At 43.4% G+C, this 22,527-nt stretch overlaps 1 protein-coding gene across 3 annotated transcripts in view; it reads left to right on the forward strand.

Moving 5' to 3' along the window:
• Window positions 1–520: 520 nt before the first annotated feature.
• Dmtf1 (cyclin D binding myb like transcription factor 1) overlaps window positions 521–22,527 on the forward strand; it is a 48,480-nt gene continuing 26,473 nt past the window's right edge. For 2 of the 3 annotated variants that reach the window (XM_057758612.1, XM_057758614.1), the window contains exons 1-4: window positions 521–657; window positions 9,844–9,966; window positions 11,492–11,608; window positions 13,959–14,081. In XM_057758612.1, the coding sequence (XP_057614595.1) occupies window positions 11,500–11,608; window positions 13,959–14,081 (232 nt within the window). In that variant the 5' untranslated portion in view covers window positions 521–657; window positions 9,844–9,966; window positions 11,492–11,499. Of the gene's footprint in view, window positions 658–1,191; window positions 9,736–9,843; window positions 9,967–11,491; window positions 11,609–13,958; window positions 14,082–22,527 lie in introns of those variants that run through there. The other variant, XM_057758613.1, reaches the window with a different exon arrangement.

Genomic DNA, 22,527 nt, shown 5'->3' on the forward strand with positions numbered 1-22,527 from the left:
ACAAAAACAACAACAACAAAAAAAAAGCACGGCGAGAGGGTTTCTGTTTTGTTCATTTCTAAGGCTCCAGATTATAGGGCTGCAGCCGGCGTAGAGCACCAGCACTGAACTTGAAATGCATCCAGAACCTTCGTTTCCTAAAAAGCGAGATCACACTCAACCGAGACCACCTTTCCCCAAGAATTATAGCACCCGCCCAGACTCCAAGGAGCAGAGACGACACTGCTCGCGTCTGCACCGCCAGGCCCCTTCAAGCCGGCCCACAGCGCTCCCTCTCTCCGCTTCGGATCTCCGGGAAGGGGGCAGAGGCAGATGGAGCAGAGACCTGCGCCTGCCTTTGCGGTGTCGGCAACAGCTGGACGGCGAGAGCCGCACAACCGCTCGCTAACGGAATGGCGAGCGAACCCTAGCAGCGCGCCGCCGCGGCCGGAAGTGACGTCGCGGGTGGCGCGCGGGGCCGCCCCACGGGAGAGGCGGGCAGAGGGGGGGTTGCTGGGAGGCGGGGGGCGGGGCGCGGCCGCGGCTCCGTTTCCGGTGGCTCCTTGCGCTCGCTCACCCCAGCTGCAGCCACTCTCTCCCGTGGCTGCTTCCTCCATCCTGGTATTTTTTGGAGCCTCCATCCTGGTTCTTCCAAAGTGCCCGGACCCAAAACAGGAAGTAAGTGCGATGGAACCTACAGGTCCGGGCCTCTGGCGCAGCCGCTCCGCCCAGTGAGACCGGGCCGGCCCCTTCGCAGGCCTTGGCTGCCGCCGGCCGGGCACCGCGGGCGGGGTCGGAGCTCGGCCTTCGCACAGCGGCCCCGGCGGCACGCCGCGCCCGCCACCTCCTTCGCCGGCCCGTGCGGGCGCTGGCGGCCGGGACCGCCGGGCAGGAGCCCGGGCGCCGCGGCGAGCCGGCGGCGGCGGAAAATGGCGGCGGGCTGGAGGAACCAAATGGCGCCGGGACCCCTGGGGGTGGGCCCGAGCCGCAGCGGACGGCGCCGGGCGCCCGCGGGAGTCTGCGTGTGGGGCGGCGGAGCTTCCAGCCTGGCTCTGCTGGGTCCTTGGTCGGGGTGGCCCCCTGGGCGTGGGTGGGGTTGGCAGTGGGGGCGGGGGCCGCCCGAGCCCACTCGTGGCCCTGGGGCTCGGTTAGCCCGTGTGGCTCTCGCCAGTTGTAGGGCTCGACTGTAATCCGCGAGGGAGTCGTGGGTACTGGCCGGACCTTCTCTGTAAAGACCGCGGGACGTGGCCTGGGGTACGGGGGGGAGCAAGCCTTAGGGGTAAAGCCTGTTTGGTCCTCTAGGAAGAACTTTTTTTTTTTTTTTTTTTTTTGGTCTTGAGCATCTTCTCGGGAACCTTACAGTTTAACTCCGAGAGAAGTGGTCCAGTGCCATCCTGTGCTGTTGAATGATACAGCATATGTTTTCGTAGTAAAAGACTCTGTAGCTAAGGAAAGAGTGGAAAATACACTTCTCCCTTTCCCAGGCTGAATTTTCGCGATTGCTTTCGTCAGATCTTGTACCCCTTTCTGACAGCAAGACTTCCAATTGGGACTTTATAGGAAGAAAAAAGCATTTCAGTACAGTTTGAAATATTTCATGTCTTAAGATAGATACAGTGCAATTTGAGACTTTCATTAGAACTGTTTTTATTTTGTAATTGTGACTTTTAGACTGCAAATCAAGGAAGAAGAACCTTTGATTATGTTGAAAGTTTTATAAATATAAAGTCTATTTTCTTTTTCTTGTACTTAAGATTTCTTTAAGCTAGTTTCAAATGACTAATATTGTAACATTTAAAACTGCAACTATAATAATAAAGCAAAGTCTTGTTTTACTGTGATAAACTAGTGATAAAATTATGTATATTTGGCTAAGATTAGAAAAATTTTTAATTGCATTTTAAAAATGTTTACACTAAGTTGGTGAGAGGTTAGCAGTGCCACTCCACCCCATTCGGGAGGTACATTTAACAGTTTAGTCCTATATGGAAAAAAATATTTGTTATGGTTAGGAGGGTCTTTATGATGATTGTATCCCATTACTTTACCTCTTTACCCAGATGTTTTTGTGTACTACCAAACAAGCTAATGTTTTTCATTATTTTACTTGATAGACGTGTCACAAACTATTGGGGGAATTATCTAGAAATTCTACTACCTGTTCTGAATCTGTTTTGTTGATTGCCATTGAGATAAATAATAGAGCCACCTGCTGCTTTTAGGAAAAAAAATTACTTTTTTTCCCCTTTGTCTTCAGCATTTATTCAGAAAGTTCTGAGCCTTGCATGTTTCTTAAGAATTTAAATCTGTATCTTTAGCAGTTTAGAGACTACATACAGCATTAACCTTTTTCTCTGAGTATTCAGGTTTTAATATTTTTAAATGAGGATATCAAGGTTTTGAACTTACGGTTTGAGCCTGACCGTAAAATGTGTCAGGGAAATAGTTCCTAGTGTCCTCCTGTGTTTCCTTTTTTAAAGTTGTTGCTTGCCTGTGCCATTCTGTGTCTGTCCCTAACAAAGGACTTTGTGTTTATTAAAGAGCACAGAAAATGTGGTATTAGGGAAAGAATGAAGGATACCTTTTTATAGAAGCAGTTTCACAAGGGAAGAAGTTGCTTTACTGACCCAGAATAACAAAACCAAACTTTGTTATCAAACTATATCTACATTTAGCATCTAACATTTATGGTGACTATGTTTTGTTTAGGGTTAGTTTTGACCTGTTGATTGTTTTCAGCAGATTATTATCACAGCATACACAAATTATTCTGGGTCGGGGCATGGACAAGTACATAATTCAAGATTAAAGTTATGCATTTAGTTTAGGTTGTAAAAGCTAATCGCATGGTTAATCCAAGGCTTTATAAGGTTGGTTACTTTGTTCTCATAAAGGCAGGATTAAGCAGACTGAGCACACAGTAGGACAACAGACTAAGTACATAGTCTTAAATGATCTCAGGGCATGTTATTAGCTTGGCATCAAGGTCTGGCAGAAGTTCAAGCTCTTCAAAGACTGGATATTTTCAGAAAGCTCCACAGATTTTTGTCTTAGTCTATTGATGCAGTGACTTAAATTAACATCTCTGAGGATACATACCTAACAAAAAACAAACATCCCTAAGTATGTATAACTTGACTGTAGATATTAGACTAAGGAGAGAGCCTGGTGCTTTTGAAAGTATTAGAGAACTGGGTGACTTGTTTGAAGCTTTTACCTGTCTGTTGCAAACACATCAAAGCTTTAGATAAATATTGGTGTTAGGAAAGGCTCAGTGGTGACCCACCGCAGATCAGCATCTACTCTACATAACTGAACTTCACATAGAGCCTTTATAGAGGCCGTCTGCTTGGTGCTGCCTTCCTCAGCCTGGATTCTCATTTTACTGTGATTATATTCTCTTTCTGCCATAGGTGTTAGAGCGTTCTCTGCTTGAAAAGACTTGGAATTCATAAACTTAAATGCTATGCAGTTTAGCAAAGGTAGTCTGTAACTAAGCCAAATGCTTACCAAAGCCCAGAGGCATGTGAGGTTGTTGTTGTCCTGTCTCCATTTATCTTAATGGTGGTTTTTGTTTTGTGAAGAGAATTTTTGTAATAAAAATTAATAAAATCACAAGGTTTTTTGCTTTGATGCCATAAAGGTAAATTGGTTCCGTTTCAAAAAAAGGAACCTATTGTGTCTGCATTTTTCAAGTTTATGGGGAGGTAGCCCAGTCCATGATTATCCAGAAAGAAGCTGTCAAGAAGAAGCATATTGGAAGGGCCTGTGTAAACTTCTTAACATCATATTTATTAAAGGATCGTTTTGGCTGTGTATTCAATCAGGCCACTCCTTCCAGCCTTAGTGTTTAGAGCTGCTGTTCCCTCACTGTAAGGTGTTTTGTGCAGAGGAAATGTATATTAGGTCTATTCGCTGCCTGATGTGTTTTAGTATTTGGTAAGAAAATGTGATTTTTCAATAAACTAATGTAAAGAACTTGGTGATAATTTGTATTTAAAAATCAGATGGTGTATTACAAAAAAATGGTGTTTTGAAAGGATACTATCTTACAATATAACCAAACACATAAGCTCTTAGGTCAGATAGGCAGTACAATTTTATTGCCAGGTATGAAATCTTGATCCTCCAGGTGATCTATATTACCATATAATTCACTTTATTCAATTTTAGCATCATTGATAATTGAAGCATTACATTAAACTCCATTAACAAATTTATTGATACTTTATGATGCGTAGTATTTGTTTACCATCTTTTTGTTGTTTTTGTTTTTCAAAACAGTTTCTCTGTATAACTATCCTGACTGTCCTGGAACTCATTCTGTAGATTAGGCTGGTTCCAACCTCACAGAGATCCACCTGCCTCTTTCTCCAGGGTGCTTAAAGACATATACCACCACCATCTGGCTGTTTACCATTTTTTAGTGAAGCCATTAATCATGTACCTTAATTTAATACTCTTTATCTTAATCTACTTTACAAACTTTCCCATGAAGTTACAAAAGTGTTCCCAGGGCTTCAGAGCTGTTACTGCTAGCAGGGGATCTTTTGCTCTGCCTGGATATGAGTCCTGGGTAGGCAAGGAGACTCTTCCATTGCCAACAATGCTGGTCCTGGAATAACCGAGACCTAGGGTCTGGGCTGACTGACCACATGTATAACAGTTAAGAGCCCCAAACAATATAGTTCTATTGCTCCAGGCTTTTAACCCAAGACTACTAGGCCATCAGGTTAGAAGTTCATTGCTCCTGGCATTAACTGTCAGTGGCCCCAGAACACAGCAGCTTTTGTAATCTGTAGGTTTGGGCAGTCTTAAACAGCAGAGGTAGGTATTGCTCTTAATAGTTGAGCTCGCTTACAGATTTTGGGTGCTGAAACCCTTGACTAGAGCAAAGATGAATGAGATCTTCATCCTGATGACAGTGACTAGTGTTGACAGTTCTCAATGCCCAGAAAGTTTGAGACCCTTAGCAGCTTCCTGGGACTCTCCTCATGTCTTGGTGGCTCTCTGCTCCCTGTTATTTCTGCCATTAACTCTGGAACCCTTCAGGTCTCCCTACTTCTGACTGTCACTGCCTCCGCTTGTGCCTGGACTTTTCCCTTTTTTGTGTGTAACCAACTGAGCTTGTCCTAATTAACATAAAAAGTAAGAGAAGGACACTGGAGAAGCGTTTTATTGGACCTAATGATGCATACAGGTGGTAGCAAAGGAGCACATCTCCCAGCAGCCCATGCAAACACAGAAATGTCTGTGCTAGGCAGGGCAAAGCCCCTTATACAAATGGCAAACTCTGCTGATAGCCGGAACAGGCCTTTAGCTCGACCACCAAGGGAGGTGCTCCCCTTTTGGCCTGGATAGGAACAGCTGTGGGGTCACGAGGAGTTCATCAAAGCTTGTGATGGCCAAAAGTTTGGAGGTTGTACTTCAACAAGCAGGTTGGTTTCTGAAAGCACCTATCTGTAGAATGTTGAAAGCAGTTGGTGCCATAACTTATTTAGCTAGATATGTTGCTGGCAGTCCTTTGCTCAGAGTAATAGGGGCACTAGAAGACGGGTCTAACATTTGTCTAATTGGAGAGTCAAATTGTTCTAACTGCCTACATCTTGAGTTAGTTGAAGGAAAAATAACCATTAAAAAGGATGCGTACAGTGTACATTTACCCTTACAATTAATAGTGTTTCACAATGCTTAACTCTTAACCTTATGCCCCAAGGCGAGGTAGTGCCATCTGATTCGCTTCAGAACCATTTCCAAAGCATTCTTCAAGTACAGAGTGTTCACAGCTGGAATAGTCAGTACTCCTGAAGATGTTACTCTTGTGATAGTTTGGTGAAGGAGGTGACTACTTTTTGCCCTTATCTAAAGAGTCTGCCTGAGGCTAAAGTGAAGAGTTTAGGATTGATTCCCTTGGAAGAAGAAATTGTAGTACGAATAATAAAAAACCCAGAGACAGATATTGGGGTCCAAGCTGAAGATCAGAAAAGCAAAATAGCCAGCCATTGAGATATCTTACCTCTACCAAGGCTCAGACAAAGGGGCGATCCTGCAATGCTCTCCACCAACCTCAGACTCACACTCTGCTGAGTTCCAGTCTCTTCCCATTTATGTTCTTCTCTGCCCAGCTATATAGCTCCTGTCTACCTCCCTAGTGCTGGGATTAAAGATGTGTGATCCCTAGTGCTGGGTGCACCTTTCTGTGAGCTCTGTTCCTCTTTTAGACAGATTAAATCTTGTATAACCCAGGGTGGCTTTGAACTCACAGAGATCCACCTGCCTTTGTCTTCCAAGTCCAAGGATTAAAGGTGTGTGGCACCATTCCTTGGCCTGTATGGCTCACTAGTATGGCTGCTTTGCCCTCGATCTTCTATTTATTAAAACACAAATAATATACCACTATAAAAAATCTCAAGCATAGACTGTTGTGGATACTGGTGGTAACTATAATGAAGATATATAATGAGAAGGAGCGAGCTGAGCAAGGAAAAATACTTGAGAAAAAGGACACCAGGATGTGGGATGGAGCTAAATCCTCTGTTCGAGGAGGTAAATGGACCTGTCTCAAAAAACCAAAAAAAAAAAAAAAAAAAAAAAAAAAGATGTTATAAAGAGAGTGGTGATCTCAACGCAAGATCTCAGCCCTGCTTAGTTTCCAATTTGTGAAAAGGGACTGAAGAAAAGCTTGGGAGCTAAGTGTGCTAGGGCACACCTTTAATCCCAGTTCTAGGAAGGCAGAGAGTTTGAGGTCTCCTTTGTCTACAGAGCAAGTTTTAGGACAAGCAAGCTTAGGTGGTGAAAGACACCTGGTGAAGATGAAATTGAACGAGCGTGCCATGTTCCAACCCCAGCAAGCAGCAGAACTTGACAGCTTCAGCCACTTGGTTCCGATTTTAGAGTTAAGGATAGGAGGAAGGAGTTTAAAAATAAAGCCCTGAGACCAGGCATGTGTCAGGGTGTCTCTGAATGGAGGCCTAGTATAGAGGTGCAGCCTGGATTGCCTTGGACCCCAAGATATCAAACATGCCCGAGTCATGGGTTACCTGTCGAGGAGAGCTGCTAGCAGGGAATGGAACCAGCCCAGAGAAGGAAGTGTGTTAGAGTCAATAAAACTGAACAGAGCTGGAAGAGTTGGAGATCTAAAGAACATTTTAAACCAGACATGGGGCTACAGAGTTGGGAGTTTACTTGGCTGGCTTTTGGTCTTGCTTTTCACCAGTATTTCTTCACTGTGCTCCCTTCCTTGTGTTTCAGAATGGTAATACGTATCCTGTGCCATTACGTTGAAAGTATATGATCTGCTTTTTGGTTTTGATCTTTATAGGGGGATTACAGTTAAGAGATTGCCATGTGTCTCAAAAGAGACTTTGGACTTTGAAATAAGTTTGAGATTGGAATTGCCTATGGGGATTTTTGCAGTTGGATTGAGCGCATTTTTGCATTGTAATATATCAATAAGCATTTGTGGCCACGGAGTGGAATGTAGTGGTTAGAAAAAAATGACTCCCAAAGGGAGTGGCACTATTAGGAGGGGTGGCCTTGTTGGAGGAAGTGTGTCACTGTGGGGACAGACTTTGAGGTCTCTTTTGCTCAAACTTACATCAGTGCTATTGTCAGTCAACTCCCTGTTGCCTGCACAATGTAAGACTCTCAGTTATTTCTCCAGTACCACATCTGCCTGCATGCCGCCATGTTCCCCTTCATGATGGTAATGGATTGAACCTCTGAAACTGTAAGCGAGCCACCTCGATTATATGTTTTCTTTGTAAGAGTTGCCATGGTCATGGTGTCTCTTCACAACAATAGAAACCAAACTAAGACACTGATATGTGTGTGCATGTGTGTAAACTAAAAATCTGGAAGGTAATTATTAAAATGTTAAAGAGAAGTGGATGATTGTTAATACTATATTGATTCAGGAAATCTCAAAAATTAGATATGTTCTTGCTGCATTAAGTTACAACTCTCTGTGGTGTTCTGTATTTCCCATTTTAAGAATATTTTCTTAGTGAGTTTTCCTATGCCATATAACTACATTCCATTCTCCAGTTTTGAAACTAAACAATCTCTTCTCTGTCATGTAGGGTCAGACAGACTACGTTGCCTCCAGCTTCTCATGATCACCACCAGTAGTGTGTGCTTAGATAGAGTTGACTTCTAAAATAGGAAGAAATGACATTTTTTTGATATTTTTTTTCTTTTAAGATTCTTGACACTTAACTGCCCCAAAATTTATACCCGATGGACATGTGAACCTCAGAACTTTAGGTCAATAATGAAATGAAGAGGAGCATGAGCAACTTAATTCTTTTTTAATTTTGACTTTAAAAATCAAATGTTACTTTGTCATACTTACCCCTTCTTATCCACCAGGTTATTGTAGCCTAATAAGTAGGGTTACCTTGGGTCAGCATGGTGACAGAAACATGCCAGTACTAGGAAGGCAGAGACAGGGCAGCCTGGGCTCCATCATGAGACCCTGCTATGTGCCTCCCTCCCCCAGTCATCTCTATTTGGAACTATAAGTGAAAGGTTTGTCTTTCAAATGCGAGCATATGTAAGAATTATTATAAATGCTTTATACCATTTACGGGTTCTTTTCTTGGGTTCATTAAGGTATTTGTTGTTTCAAGATAATCCATCAAATGATGGGATATAGCAGAATGTCAGTTTGCCAGTTAAAATGTTGTCTGTCTTTCCTTCACCGTGCTTTCTCATTTTTAATTAGTATAAAAGTGAGACCACCGATGATTTGGTAAGGGTCAAAGCAGGTTCCAAGTAGTGTTGGGTGTGAAAGGGTTCCAATGTCAAGCATGATTTTTCGTCTAATGAGTTTGAATAAAAGCACTAAATTACTAGTTAGTTTGATTTATTCATCAACATTTGTCTGGGTAAAGTCATAAATAATCTTCTAACACTGTTGAGCCCACTTCCTTCTCCTATTCTCTTCGTCCTCAAAGTGAGTCTTGTCTTCTGTATGTTGGTTTCTCTGTTTGCCATCTGCTCCCAGTCCACTGAAATTACTTCTTAAGGTCATGTGTGTTCTCCATATTGCCAGACCAAATAAATACTCAGTCATCTTACTGACAGTTCATCATTTTAATGCCCATTGAGCATGTCTCAGTTTTCCTTCTGTATCACTAACTAGTCCTCAGTCTCCTCTGTTTTTCTTCCTGTTTGCTTTATTTTTTTTTTAAAGATTGATTTATTTTATGAGTCTTTGCTTGCATGTATGTCTGTATACTACTAGGCCAGTAGAACGTGCTGGATCCTAGAACTGATTACAGGTGGTTGGTTATGAGGTGCCATGTGGTTGCTGGGAACTGAACCCAGGTCCTCTGGAAGAGCATCAAATGCTGTTCACCTAAGCCAGCACCTTGTCTGCCTCTCGACTTCCATAGTAAAGGTGCTCTCGAATTAGGATCTCAGCCATCCTCTCCAGTTTCTAGGTGCCTTTAAAAACAACTTGCATACCTATTTTTAAGATAAAATTGGGTATTTTAGAGATGTGAATAAATCATTATGAAAGAGCATGTGAGCTGGAAATGTTAGTTTTTCATAGGAGATAAGTTTGCACAAGGTCTACCATAACCACTGTATACCTCAGTCTATGTTTTCAGAGGACAACTGACTGGTGAGTGACAACTTGGGTTGAGAAACTTCCTATGAGCTCTTACGTTATCGCACTGGACTGGTTTTGAAGCTGACTTCCATAAAATGCACTCAGAAGAAAGTTGTGCTTCTGTTTGACTCCTCGGGGTGAGGCATCAGTGGTGTGAGGCCAGCATGCAGCAGCGCTATTTCCAGTGCTCAGATACTACTTGTTCTTGTTTGTATTAAGCCTTTTGTGATGCTGTACTGTTTCAGAGTGCTGCAGATGCACAGGCATGGAGGAGAAGCAGTCTGGATGACCTGGGAGTGATGCTGCTTGCCAGAGCACAGAGACGTGATTCTATGGGAAGGGCTGTAGCTAATCCATCCGTGGTCTAGGTAAGCCTGCTTTACTGCAAAAACCCACCCAGTGGTTGACCATGCTGCATCATGATTCCCATTCTTCTTTATCTTAAAAAGTTTGTTCTTTTGTATAGTAAACCCATACTACTCACTGGATATTTACCATGTAAATATGAATATAGTTGTCTTTGTTGCCAAAGTATTTTTTTAACCAAATGCTTGTTTAAATAGTAACCAGTGTTACTATATTATTATACTATATATATTGATATAATACCTATATCAAATACTGAGTGATTTGAGTAAACACACACAAGACTTTTGTCTATATTAATTGGTAAAGGTGTGTGAGAAAAACACTTTTGAGACACAAACTGATTTGTAAGATGCTAAAGATGTCAACCATGTCATTGGTAGCAGTATATTTATCCAGCCACAAGATAGTAACTGTGTTCTAAGACTCCAATTCTTCAGTCTGTGTTAAATATAAAGCAGCAAGTAAGGACACTTTAAACACACATCAAAAAAGAAAAGAGCTCGGGGGTGGTGACGCCTTTGATCCCAACACTTAGGAAGCAGAGGCAGGCAGATCTTCTGTATGAGGCCAGCCTGGTCTACAGAGCAAATTTCAGGAAAGCCCGGGCTGTACACTGAGAAACTCTGTCTCAACAAACAAAAAAGTAGGTCCCAACCCCATTACTACTAACTATAGAAATGTTTGGTTGGTGTTCTTATTTTTCAGGTAACTGCTTAAATACTCATAACAGGGTCTTATGAATAATGATTATTAGATCAAGATGGAAGTTTTGCTTAATTTGCTAAAGATAGCAGGTTTGGAATCTAGTTCGGTGGCAGATCATTGGCCGAATATAAATAGGAAGGTCTGGGTTCAATCACCATTGTGTCCTCCTTAACAAACACAAGAGTCAGATGGCAGAAAGCTTGTGAGAACATAGTACAAAAGCTACCGGTAAAAATATTAAAAATTGCTAAGAGTTCTGCTGATTAACAGCTTAAACTTTTTTTTTTTTTTTTTTTTTTGGCTGTAGTAAAAAAAATAACTGTAAAAGCAAAGAAAGGGTATTGCTGCAACGAAATTCCTTACTAAATCAATTTGAAGGGCTTTTTGCCTGAAGTCAGAGTGTGGGACAGCTGGTCATATGCATCCGCAGTATGTTTTCAGTGGGAAGAGAGAAACACCATAGTGCTGCTGAGCACCTTTCTCTCCTCTTAATCTGAGCCCCCCGCCCACGGGGTTCTGTCAGTTTTCCCAATTCATCCTTATAGCCATGCCTACAGGCTTCTCTGTGGCGGTTCTAAATTGCAAGGTTAGTCATCACAGACAGTTAATATTGTAAGAAAGTTGTTGGGAGTTAATCTGGGTTGGTCAGATTCTTATAGGTTATTGAACCTGATTCTAAATAGTGGTTATTGAAAGGTGGTTTTCTGAAATCTGAACTTCTTTGCAGTTTCTTATGAAGACTAAGCAGATACCTAGATCAATTTCATGTACTGTCTGGAAAGATTATTTTAAGTCCTTAAGTAGCCTCTTCTCATGCAGATTTGAGTATGAGCACAGTTGAAGAGGATTCTGACACAGTAACAGTAGAAACTGTGAACTCTGTGACGTTTACTCAGGACACAGACGGGAACCTCATTCTTCATTGCCCTCAGAATGGTAGGAGACTTTGCTGACTATAATTGAAACTGGGATGTCTCAATTCTGTTGTCTGTCACCTACACACGTAGTTTTGGTATCTCTGGATTATAATCTTAATTTGTATGTTGTGTTTTATAAATACCTTAATTTTTTTTATTCTAGCAGCCATTTTTATATGGGATGTAAGTCTCTGAAGATAGTGGAATAGCTATAATACATTTTTATATCATTTGTTACCAAAGGTATATTTGACACATTAGAACACTGAGAAGTAGTTCTGCTAGTGATTGATGCTGATATAGGAAACAGGATTTTATGTGGCTGATTAAGATTTATATAATCCTTCTGGTGAATTAAGATTCGAAAGTCTGTGAAACGTGATTTTTTTGTACACGTGTGTGTGTTCATTCTTTACTAATCTACTTTCTGTCTTCTTACTCTGTGGTCTCTATTATTTCACTCAGTCCTTTTAGCTGTCATCTACCTATTATGATAGTTCATATTTCTGTCTTTATAACTAAATTTTAGCTGTCATCTACCTATTATGATAGTTCATATTTCTGTCTTTATAACTAAATTTTAGCTGTCATCTACCTATTATGATGTCCCAAGCAGTTCTTTCCACACACTTCCCAGACTGCACTTTACTTCTTCCTTACAGTCTGGTCATGGTTCAGAATGCGCTAATATGCTGTTAGTATACTGCTGTAAACTTCGTTTATCCCTGTTGTGGATTCCTCTTTGTTAGATCTGATTCTCTTTCTCATCTGCCTAACTCTGGCCTTTTGCCTAGGTTTTCCATTTCTTAGTGCTGTTTTGAAAGCTTACAATGATTTCTTTAGAACATAGTTTGGGCACTTTTGCTACTTCACTTTCTTCCGCTAGCCTTCTCTCCAGCCACAGTTGTCCCGGGTCATGTGATTATATCTTAATAGTTCACTGTTTTATCTTCTTAGCATCTTTTGATATCTTCGGTTCCACTGCACTTTGTGCTACTGCCAGTTGAAGCAAACATGCTTCCTTGCTTTCTTTTTGTTTTTTCAAGTTCATGATGCCTCCTCAAGAACCCTCGCTTCACTTACATTCGAAATGTATTTTCTCTGACCTCTCCATTCCAGTGTCACAGCTCTGAATACACCGGTTTTTGTTTTTTTTTTTTTTTGGTTTTTCGAGACAAGGTTTCTCTGTGGTTTTGGAGCCTGTCCTGGAGCTAGGTCTTGTAGACCAGGCTGGTCTCGAACTCACAGAGATCCGCCTGCCTCTGCCTCCCGAGTGCTGGGATTAAAGGCGTGCGCCACCACCGCCCGGCTGAATACACCGTTTTTAAATTGTTCACTAGATGCTACCACCCCGTAACTTCCTGATAGGGTATCCTTTCTTCATGGGGTACCCTTCTTTGATAGGGTGTCCTTTCTTCGTGGGGTACCCTTCCTTCATAGAGTATCCGTCCTTCATAGACTATCCTTTTTTCATAGGGTATCCTTCCTTCATAGAGTGAGTATCCTTAGAGTATTCTTTCTTCATAGAGTACCCTTCCTTCATAGAGTACCCTTCCTTCATCGGGTACCCTTTCTTCATAGAGTACCCTTCCTTCATAGAGTGAGTATCCTTAGAGTATCCTTTCTTCATAGAGCATCCTTCCTTCATAGAGTACCCTTCCTTCATAGAGTGAGTATCCTTAGAGTATCCTTTCTTCATAGAGTACCCTTCCTTTATAGAGTACCCTTCCTTCATAGAGTGAGTATCCTTAGAGTATCCTTTCTTCATAGAGCATCCTTCCTTCATAGAGTACCCTTCCTTCATCGGGTACCCTTTCTTCATAGAGTACCCTTCCTTCATAGAGTATCCTTCCTTCATGGGGATAGAGGATACTCACTCTATCCTTCCTTCATGGGGTATCCTTCCTTCATAGAGTACCCTTTCTTCATAGAGTGAGTATCCTTCCTTCACGGGGTAGCCTTCCTTCATGGGGTATCCTTCCTTCATGGTGTAGCCTTCCTTTATGAGGTATCCTTCTTGCATAGGGTATCCTTCATTTTCCTGTTCCAGGCATTTAGACGTTAGACATTTAGTAAATATTTGAATGAACCCAATAACCAGTCCTTCTCTTTGTGTGTTAAATCTTTGGAAAACCAAGTTAGAAGGCGGCACTTTGTCCATCACAAGAACAGGGACTGGGTACTGTAAGCAAGGAGAAAACGACGATCTTTGAGTCCTTGTGTAGCTAAGTGAATTTAAGTGAGCAGGTGGATAGAAGGATGATTTTAGTAGATAACAAAATTGCTGCAGAGATTTCTATACTAAGTACAGATTTTGTCTGTTTGAGGTTTCTGAGCATTTTGTATGGTTTCTTTTCCCCTTCCGCTAGACCCCGATGAAATAGACTCAGAAGATAGTGCTGAACCTCCACAGAAGAGGCTCTGTCTGTCCTCTGAGGATGACCAGAGCATTGACGACTCTACGCCTTGCATATCAGTTGTTGCACTGCCACGTAAGTCCGTTACCAGCGGGGGCACCTTCTGAGCTGGGTTTTAGCCTGCACCAGTCAGTTGGCATCTCTAGGGAGACCTGAACTCTGCTAGTCAAAAAGTCTGTTTTTAAACAAATGCTTAAAGTGTTCATTATATGTCAGCCATTAAGTAAATGCCCTTATGTATTGTCCAGTCTTTTCAACACTTCTTTACTCTCAACCTGCTGCTGTAGGCTTTATAATGAGCCTTTTAAAGAAATAATTTTACTGATTATTCTGTCTTAGCTATACTGAGGGTCTCTTCATTTTTTAAACGGATATGAATATGTATGTTTCCCTGCTTTGTTCAAGAGTATAAGGTTTTTAAACTGCGTCTTCCCCCAGCCCATCGTGCTGTACAGTAGATACTGTTACCGTTCACTCCTACATGGGGATGAAGAAAGTGAGGCTCAGAGAGAGCACATTCAGACATTTGCAGGTAGTCTGCTTCCTCTGGCTTTGTACAGTACTGTTACCATTCACTCCTACATGGGAAAGAAGAAAGTGGAGCTCAGAGAGCGTGTTCAGACATTTGCGGGTAGTCGGCTTCCTCTAGCACATGCTTTAGCCCTCTTGCCCATCTGCATGGAAGTTTGGTAGGTGCCTCATTTACTTAATCCTAATGTGGTTTAGTATGGTTAGAGTCTAACAACCTTTAAGGCAGGCTAGATTCCAGATGGAGTGCCGTTGGCAGAGGCATACCAGCAACAGCACTAGATCATGTTTCTGATTTGCCTAGGAAAGACTATGGAGTCCTGTCCCTATAAAGCCGGAGCAATGCCTTCATCTGTTAATGCCACTTTTAACACAAATTGCCATTTTTGAGATTTCTGATTTTACATATCAGCATCAAATGAAATATCTTTACCTGGATTTAAATTAAGACTAGGTTTTAGCATGGGAAATTATATCTTAGGAAGTTATATGCACAGAGCTAATTATTTCTTAAATTGAACAGAAAAGAAACCATTTTATTTCAGTTTACTATGGATTAAAAAAACTGTTAAGGCTAGTATTAGTTTTCAAGTATAACATATTCGTGCCTAAAATTTGGAACTAAATGAAGTTTCTTCCTGTCGATTCGTGTTTTTAAATAGCTCCTACTGTGTCTGTCACTGGATTTTAAAGCTTAGTTGGCCTGTCTACACAGATACAATCCTATGTGGATATTTTATAGGGCAGAGTTTTTGAACAATTCTTTTGTGCTAAATTATGACTAGTTAGTTCATTATTTAAAATACTTTGTACATAATCATAGGTTGACTCTGCACTGTGTTCCATTTTTGTGATATTACGTCTTTGTTCATCACCTGATAAACATGGAGATGTTGACACTATCGTGCATGTGACACTCAATTTGCTCCTCTCATATGGAACATAGTTTGGAGTCTGATAGGAGAACTTAATAAGCTGGTTTCTCTGAATATATGTTCTCCATATTTGTAAGAATCGTTGATAAACTTAATTTAGGAAGGTTTCCCTTTAAGAAAAATAGTAAGAGCTACAGGAAAGTCACAAAGTTTAGCCATTGGCCCCTTGGCCTTTGGCCCTGACAGTAGCTAAGCTGCCTGTCCTAAGAAGCTGAGGCACAAAAGCAGCCAGCTGGTCCTACCCACCATCCCAGGAAGCAAGCAGGTCACCCCCTGTAGTTTTGTGAAGGTAGCTGTAGTTTGTGTACAGTGATGGGCATTTTCCTTGTGCTCGCCAGGTACACTTACCCCCGCGTAGTCCTGTCATCGGGGAGCACTCTCACATAGTCCTGTCATCAGGGAGCACTCTCACATAGTCCTGTCATCGGGGAGCACTCACATAGTCCTGTCATCGGGGAGCACTCTCACATAGTCCTGTCATCGGGGAGCACTCTCACATAGTCCTGTCATCGGGGAGCACTCACGTAGTCCTGTCATCGGGGAGCACTCACGTAGTCCTGTCGTCGGGGAGCACTCACGTAGTCCTGTCATCGGGGAGCACTCACGTAGTCCTGTCGTCGGGGAGCACTCACGTAGTCCTGTCGTCGGGGAGCACTCACGTAGTCCTGTCGTCGGGGAGCACTCTCACATAGTCCTGTCGTCGGGGAACACTCTCACATAGTCCTGTCGTCGGGGAGCACTCTCACATAGTCCTGTCGTCGGGGAGCACTCACGTAGTCCTGTCGTCGGGGAGCACTCACGTAGTCCTGTCATCGGGGAGCACTCTCACGTAGTCCTGTCATCGGGGAGCACTCACGTAGTCCTGTCATCGGGGAGCACTCACGTAGTCCTGTCATCGGGGAGCACTCTCACGTAGTCCTGTCCTCGGGGAGCACTCTCACACTGCCAAGTCTATGTTGGCCTACAGGAGTGGATGTGTTTCCGTGTGGCCTTTACAAAATAGCAGGTGCTTTCCCTCCATAACCACTCTGGCTGTGCTTGCTTAAAAGGAACCGTAGTGCCTTCATCAGAGTTGACTGCATCCACCCACAAAAACCGAGAGCAGCTCATGGTGCCTCGGTTCACTGGCAAATTATCACTAACTAAGAGAGCTGCGTGTTAGCAGGTAGGATAATCCCACTTATACCCTGTGGTCTAGGTCACCAAGTCACCCATAGGTATTGCAAATATTGGTTACAGCTGAGTAAGTTACATAAACATTTAACTACTGTATCTCCCTGGAACCAGGACCAAAGTAGTCCACCCATCCAGTGCCTTGGGGCACATCTCCAGGGGAGAAAAACTTCCACTACCTGTAAACCTGGTAAGAACAACTTAATGTGCAGGTTTACAAATGTAATGGATATAGGTACAGAGACATAAAAAGTAAGGTAACATGTTACCGCCAAAAGAACATAGCTAAAGAAAGCAAATTCAAAGAAAAAGACTGCCTTTTTGATAGTTTAAATAATAATCCTAATTCAGTAAAACATAAGAGAATGAAATTAGGAAGGTACCTTTTGTTCTAAATAAAAAATTCAGCAAAGGTGTATTAAAATATGTAAACTTCAGAGCTAAAGAATATAATAAATGAAATTTTAAAATATGATACAACTTAAACAAACTAGATCAAACAGGAAGGACCTCTGAGTCCATAATTCTGAGCTTGAAGTTATAGTAGTTGTTTAGAAATAACTTAGATTAAAAGAAGAAAATGGCTGTAAGACTTGTGGTTAACCAAATGCTATTAGTAGTAGTGTTTTATAATAGAAGGAGATGGGTATATACAAATGGATTTGGCAAAGCAGCAGTTGAATATTTTTCAAGTCTCAATTAGTATATACATCCAGGTCCAAGAACCTCAGAGATTTCTAGTAGATTCATTCAAGAAAGATCTTCTTTGAGGTATGTTATGTCAAACTAACAAAGGCCCAAGACAAGAGCGCCAGCATATATGGGATCTTCTCTAAACTAGCTGCAGACTTCTCAGCAGAACTCTTTTGTTTTTTGTTTTTTGTTTTTTTAATTTATTTTCGAGACAGGGTTTCTCCGTAGCTTTTTGGTTCCTGTCCTGGAACTAGCTCTTCTAGACCAGGCTGGCCTCGAACCCACAGAGATCCCCCTGCCTCTGCCTCCCGAGTGCTGGGATTAAAGGCGTGCGCCACCACCGCCTGGCCTCAGCAGAACTCTTAAAGGCCAGAAAAAGAATAGACATTTAAATTGTACACATAAAGGACTCTAGTTAAAAAATGGGAAAACCTCCGAGTGAATAAGTTTTATGGACACATACACCAAAGTTGAAGCATTGAAGACAACATTTGAACAGACCAATAATGGGTAATGAGATAGATCATCTCAGGCCAAATAGAATGGTTACAATTAAAATGTTTATGAAAGTGCAGAAAAAGAAGGCCTCTTGCACACTGTTGGTGGAAGTATAAGTACAGCCATTCTGGAAAACAGCATGGAGATGGTTCCTGAAGTAGTTGATAGGTAATCGATCAGGAAATGCCTGCGTTTCACATGCCCATGATTATAGCACTGTCCACAGTCGCCAGGATGTGGCTCATGGACAGTGTGGAATATTAATCTGGACGTAAAAGAATAAAGTGCTGCGGCTAAAGCAACAGCATATCTTAGGTGAAGTAAGCCAGGCCCCGGAAGCTGAAGAGATTGAGTTTTTGGAGGTAGGGAGTAAGAGTGGTGGATGGCGTGGGGAGGGGCAGACTGCAGTGTCTGTGATGGAGACGACTGCTGTTCCCTGTGCAGGGGAGTGGATACCTAGAGATAAAGGCTAGGGTAGAAACCTGAAATGCTACATCTCACTAAACAAAGACTTATGTGTTAGACTTCATGCAGGTTGATTAGCATTAAGATGTATATCTAACTAGAGACGCAAGTTTTACGTCCTTCTAAAGCAGAAGCTAAAATCACCTCAGTTTAGTCACTAGCTCACTGCTTCTGTGCAGCCTGCCACTGCATCTATGCCAGGCCATGTATGCCAGGCCATATATGCCCTTTCTTACTCACGGTCACAGTGATTGCCTGTGCGTTCGGTGATTCTTTTGAGACCCCAGTCCCTCGCTCTTTGTCACCACTCTCGAGTCACTCGTTGCAGCTGTGCATTTGTGACCTTTCAGACCTGTGTCCTCCTGTTGCTCCCCGACTCCAGCTCAGTCCCTCTACAGTGGTGCTCTGTGATCCCTTTCAGCTCTGTGCCCACGGTCATGCCACTCTCTCGTTCTTTCTGCACCGTGTCCTTTCTTTCTCCTCACCCAGTGGTAGTGTTGTGACTGCTCATTATATTCAGTCTTGCAGTTACCTTCAGATGCCTTTCCCTTCTTTTCTTTTGTTGTTCTTTGCTTAAGCTATAACCCCATCTAAATTTGGTTTTCCCTATTTATGATTAACACAGCTAATCAAATGGTCTTAGAGAAAGGCAGAATGAACAAGCGGGCTTGGGTTTGTAGCCCTCACAAATGGGATATGTGATCTATCAGGACAAGTCACAACAACTCTTGTTCACTCTGAGATCAGTGTTTCATGTCCCAAAATCTGATACCTCACCTTTCTTACTCAGAGACATCCTTGCTTTCTCTTTCAGAGGAAATTAAACTAACGAGAAAATAGCTGAACATTCCATTGCCACACCTGTCTTTACCTGTGTCCGTGTATCCTGGTCCTCACCGGCCAGCTGCGGTTTTTCCATGTACCAGCTCCACGTCTTTGCATACTCAGATGTAGTTCTTACGTCTGACTTCTGAACCACTAGTGGCTCGTCCTCTACCTGGGTGACCCCCTCAGTATTAAACACATTGTTTGTAAACTGAACCACTAGTGGCTCATCCTCTACCTGGATGACTCCCTCAGTATTAAACACATTGTTTGTAAACTGAATCCCTGACGCCATTTTTGGCCACTGTCCAATAGCTTGTCCTTGCCTCCGTGTCTTTTTTCCTTAACACATCCCAGGGTTTCATCTTTTTCCAAAACTTTTTCCTGGGTCTCTAGAGGTCTTGTGATTTTTGTCTCGTCACTGGCTTCTAGAAACACCTCTCTCTGGTTTTCTGTCTACATGTCCATCTTTTAGTTTGACTTGTGCGCATCCACCAAACTCTTAAATATGGAACACTCCAGCACTCAGACCTGGCGCTTAGAGTGCCTCTTCTGTTCTTACTTATTACCTAGGTGATCTTATTTGGTGGTTTTCTTTCTGGTAATGACAGCCCCACTTATTGTAACCAGATTTACCTTAGACATGCCTCTTAAAGTAGTCACCTTCAGGGTTTTCCTGAATTCTTGATATTTGGTAAATATCTCAGTTATTTATTTAAAACTGACTTCCTGAATATTCACGAATGCTTAGTAGTAGTCTGTTCTTCTTGTTGCTTGTACTTAAAGAAGGGGGACAAGCACTTGTCATCCTTGACTTTTCAATTTCCCACACGTCTAGTGTGTCTTCAAATCTCATTGGTTCCATCATTACTATTCAGAATTTGATCTACTTATGGTTCCACCTAGTCCAAACCGCTGTTCTCTCGTGCATTAGAGCATCAGCCTCTTTCAGATGTCTCTAGCCCTTCTGTCTCCCGTGCACTAGAGCATCAGCCTCTTTCAGATGTCTCTAGCCCTTCTGTCTCCCGTGCACTAGAGCATCAGCCTCTTTCAGATGTCTCTAGCCCTTCTGTCTCCCGTGCACTAGAGCATCAGCCTCTTTCAGATGTCTCTAGCCCTTCTGTCTCCCGTGCACTAGAGCATCAGCCTCTTTCAGATGTCTCTAGCCCTTCTGTCTCCCGTGCACTAGAGCATCAGCCTCTTTCAGATGTCTCTAGCCCTTCTGTCTCCCGTGCACTAGAGCATCAGCCTCTTTCAGATGTCTCTAGCCCTTCTGTCTCCCGTGCACTAGAGCATCAGCCTCTTTCAGATGTCTCTAGCCCTTCTGTCTCCCGTGCACTAGAGCATCAGCCTCTTTCAGATGTCTCTAGCCCTTCTGTCTCCCGTGCACTAGAGCACCAGCCTCTTTCAGATGTCTCTAGCCCTTCTGTCTCTCGTACATTAGAGCATTAGCCTCTTTCAGATGTCTCTAGCCCTTCTGTCTCCCGTGCACTAGAGCACCAGCCTCTTTCAGATGTCTCTAGCCCTTCTGTCTCCCGTGCACTAGAGCATCAGCCTCTTTCAGATGTCTCTAGCCCTTCTGTCTCCCGTGCACTAGAGCACCAGCCTCTTTCAGATGTCTCTAGCCCTTCTGTCTCCCGTGCACTAGAGCATCAGCCTCTTTCAGATGTCTCTAGCCCTTCTGTCTCCCGTGCACTAGAGCATCAGCCTCTTTCAGATGTCTCTAGCCCTTCTGTCTCCCGTGCACTAGAGCATCAGCCTCTTTCAGATGTCTCTAGCCCTTCTGTCTCCCGTGCACTAGAGCACCAGCCTCTTTCAGATGTCTCTAGCCCTTCTGTCTCCCGTGCACTAGAGCACCAGCCTCTTTCAGATGTCTCTAGCCCTTCTGTCTCCCGTGCACTAGAGCATCAGCCTCTTTCAGATGTCTCTAGCCCTTCTGTCTCCCGTGCACTAGAGCATCAGCCTCTTTCAGATGTCTCTAGCCCTTCTGTCTCCCGTGCACTAGAGCATCAGCCTCTTTCAGATGTCTCTAGCCCTTCTGTCTCCCGTGCACTAGAGCATCAGCCTCTTTCAGATGTCTCTAGCCCTTCTGTCTCCCGTGCACTAGAGCATCAGCCTCTTTCAGATGTCTCTAGCCCTTCTGTCTCCCGTGCACTAGAGCATCAGCCTCTTTCAGATGTCTCTAGCCCTTCTGTCTCCCGTGCACTAGAGCATCAGCCTCTTTCAGATGTCTCTAGCCCTTCTGTCTCCCGTGCACTAGAGCATCAGCCTCTTTCAGATGTCTCTAGCCCTTCTGTCTCCCGTGCACTAGAGCATCAGCCTCTTTCAGATGTCTCTAGCCCTTCTGTCTCCCGTGCACTAGAGCACCAGCCTCTTTCAGATGTCTCTAGCCCTTCTGTCTCCCGTGCACTAGAGCACCAGCCTCTTTCAGATGTCTCTAGCCCTTCTGTCTCCCGTGCACTAGAGCATCAGCCTCTTTCAGATGTCTCTAGCCCTTCTGTCTCCCGTGCACTAGAGCATCAGCCTCTTTCAGATGTCTCTAGCCCTTCTGTCTCCCGTGCACTAGAGCACCAGCCTCTTTCAGATGTCTCTAGCCCTTCTGTCTCCCGTGCACTAGAGCATCAGCCTCTTTCAGATGTCTCTAGCCCTTCTGTCTCCCGTGCACTAGAGCATCAGCCTCTTTCAGATGTCTCTAGCCCTTCTGTCTCCCGTGCACTAGAGCACCAGCCTCTTTCAGATGTCTCTAGCCCTTCTGTCTCCCGTGCACTAGAGCATCAGCCTCTTTCAGATGTCTCTAGCCCTTCTGTCTCCCGTGCACTAGAGCATCAGCCTCTTTCAGATGTCTCTAGCCCTTCTGTCTCCCGTGCACTAGAGCATCAGCCTCTTTCAGATGTCTCCAGCCCTTCTGTCTCCCGTGCACTAGAGCATCAGCCTCTTTCAGATGTCTCTAGCCCTTCTGCCCTTCAGTTGTTTTCCTCCCAACAAGAGCAGTGCTGTTGAAATCAAAGCGTCTGTGTCGTTTCTCTGCTCAGAATCATCCTGTGCTTCCTAGTCTCCGAGGTGAAGTTGTCATCTCTGCAGTTGCCTACAAGGACTCACGGTCTCCTTCTGTTCTTACTGCATCTGCTGTAGCCGTAGACTCGGTTGTGCTTGTGCCATTCTCAGCATGCCCTACCGCAGAGCCTTCGGCTTTTCATTCCTTCAGACGCCTCCTGCAAGACACCGCCAGGACCAGCCTTCTTACTTTGTCCCAGGTCTTACCCCCAGCTCTCACCTAAAATTCAGACATACTGATTCACTTCACCTCATTCCTTTTCCTGCTTTATTTTGTCCTTGACTTATAAGACTCACCCACTATCGTATCTTGTTTATTATTAGAATATAAGCCCCATGGAAGGACCTTC

This window comes from Chionomys nivalis, chromosome 26 (genome assembly GCF_950005125.1).
Source record: "Chionomys nivalis chromosome 26, mChiNiv1.1, whole genome shotgun sequence".
Taxonomy (NCBI): Eukaryota; Metazoa; Chordata; class Mammalia; order Rodentia; family Cricetidae; genus Chionomys; species Chionomys nivalis.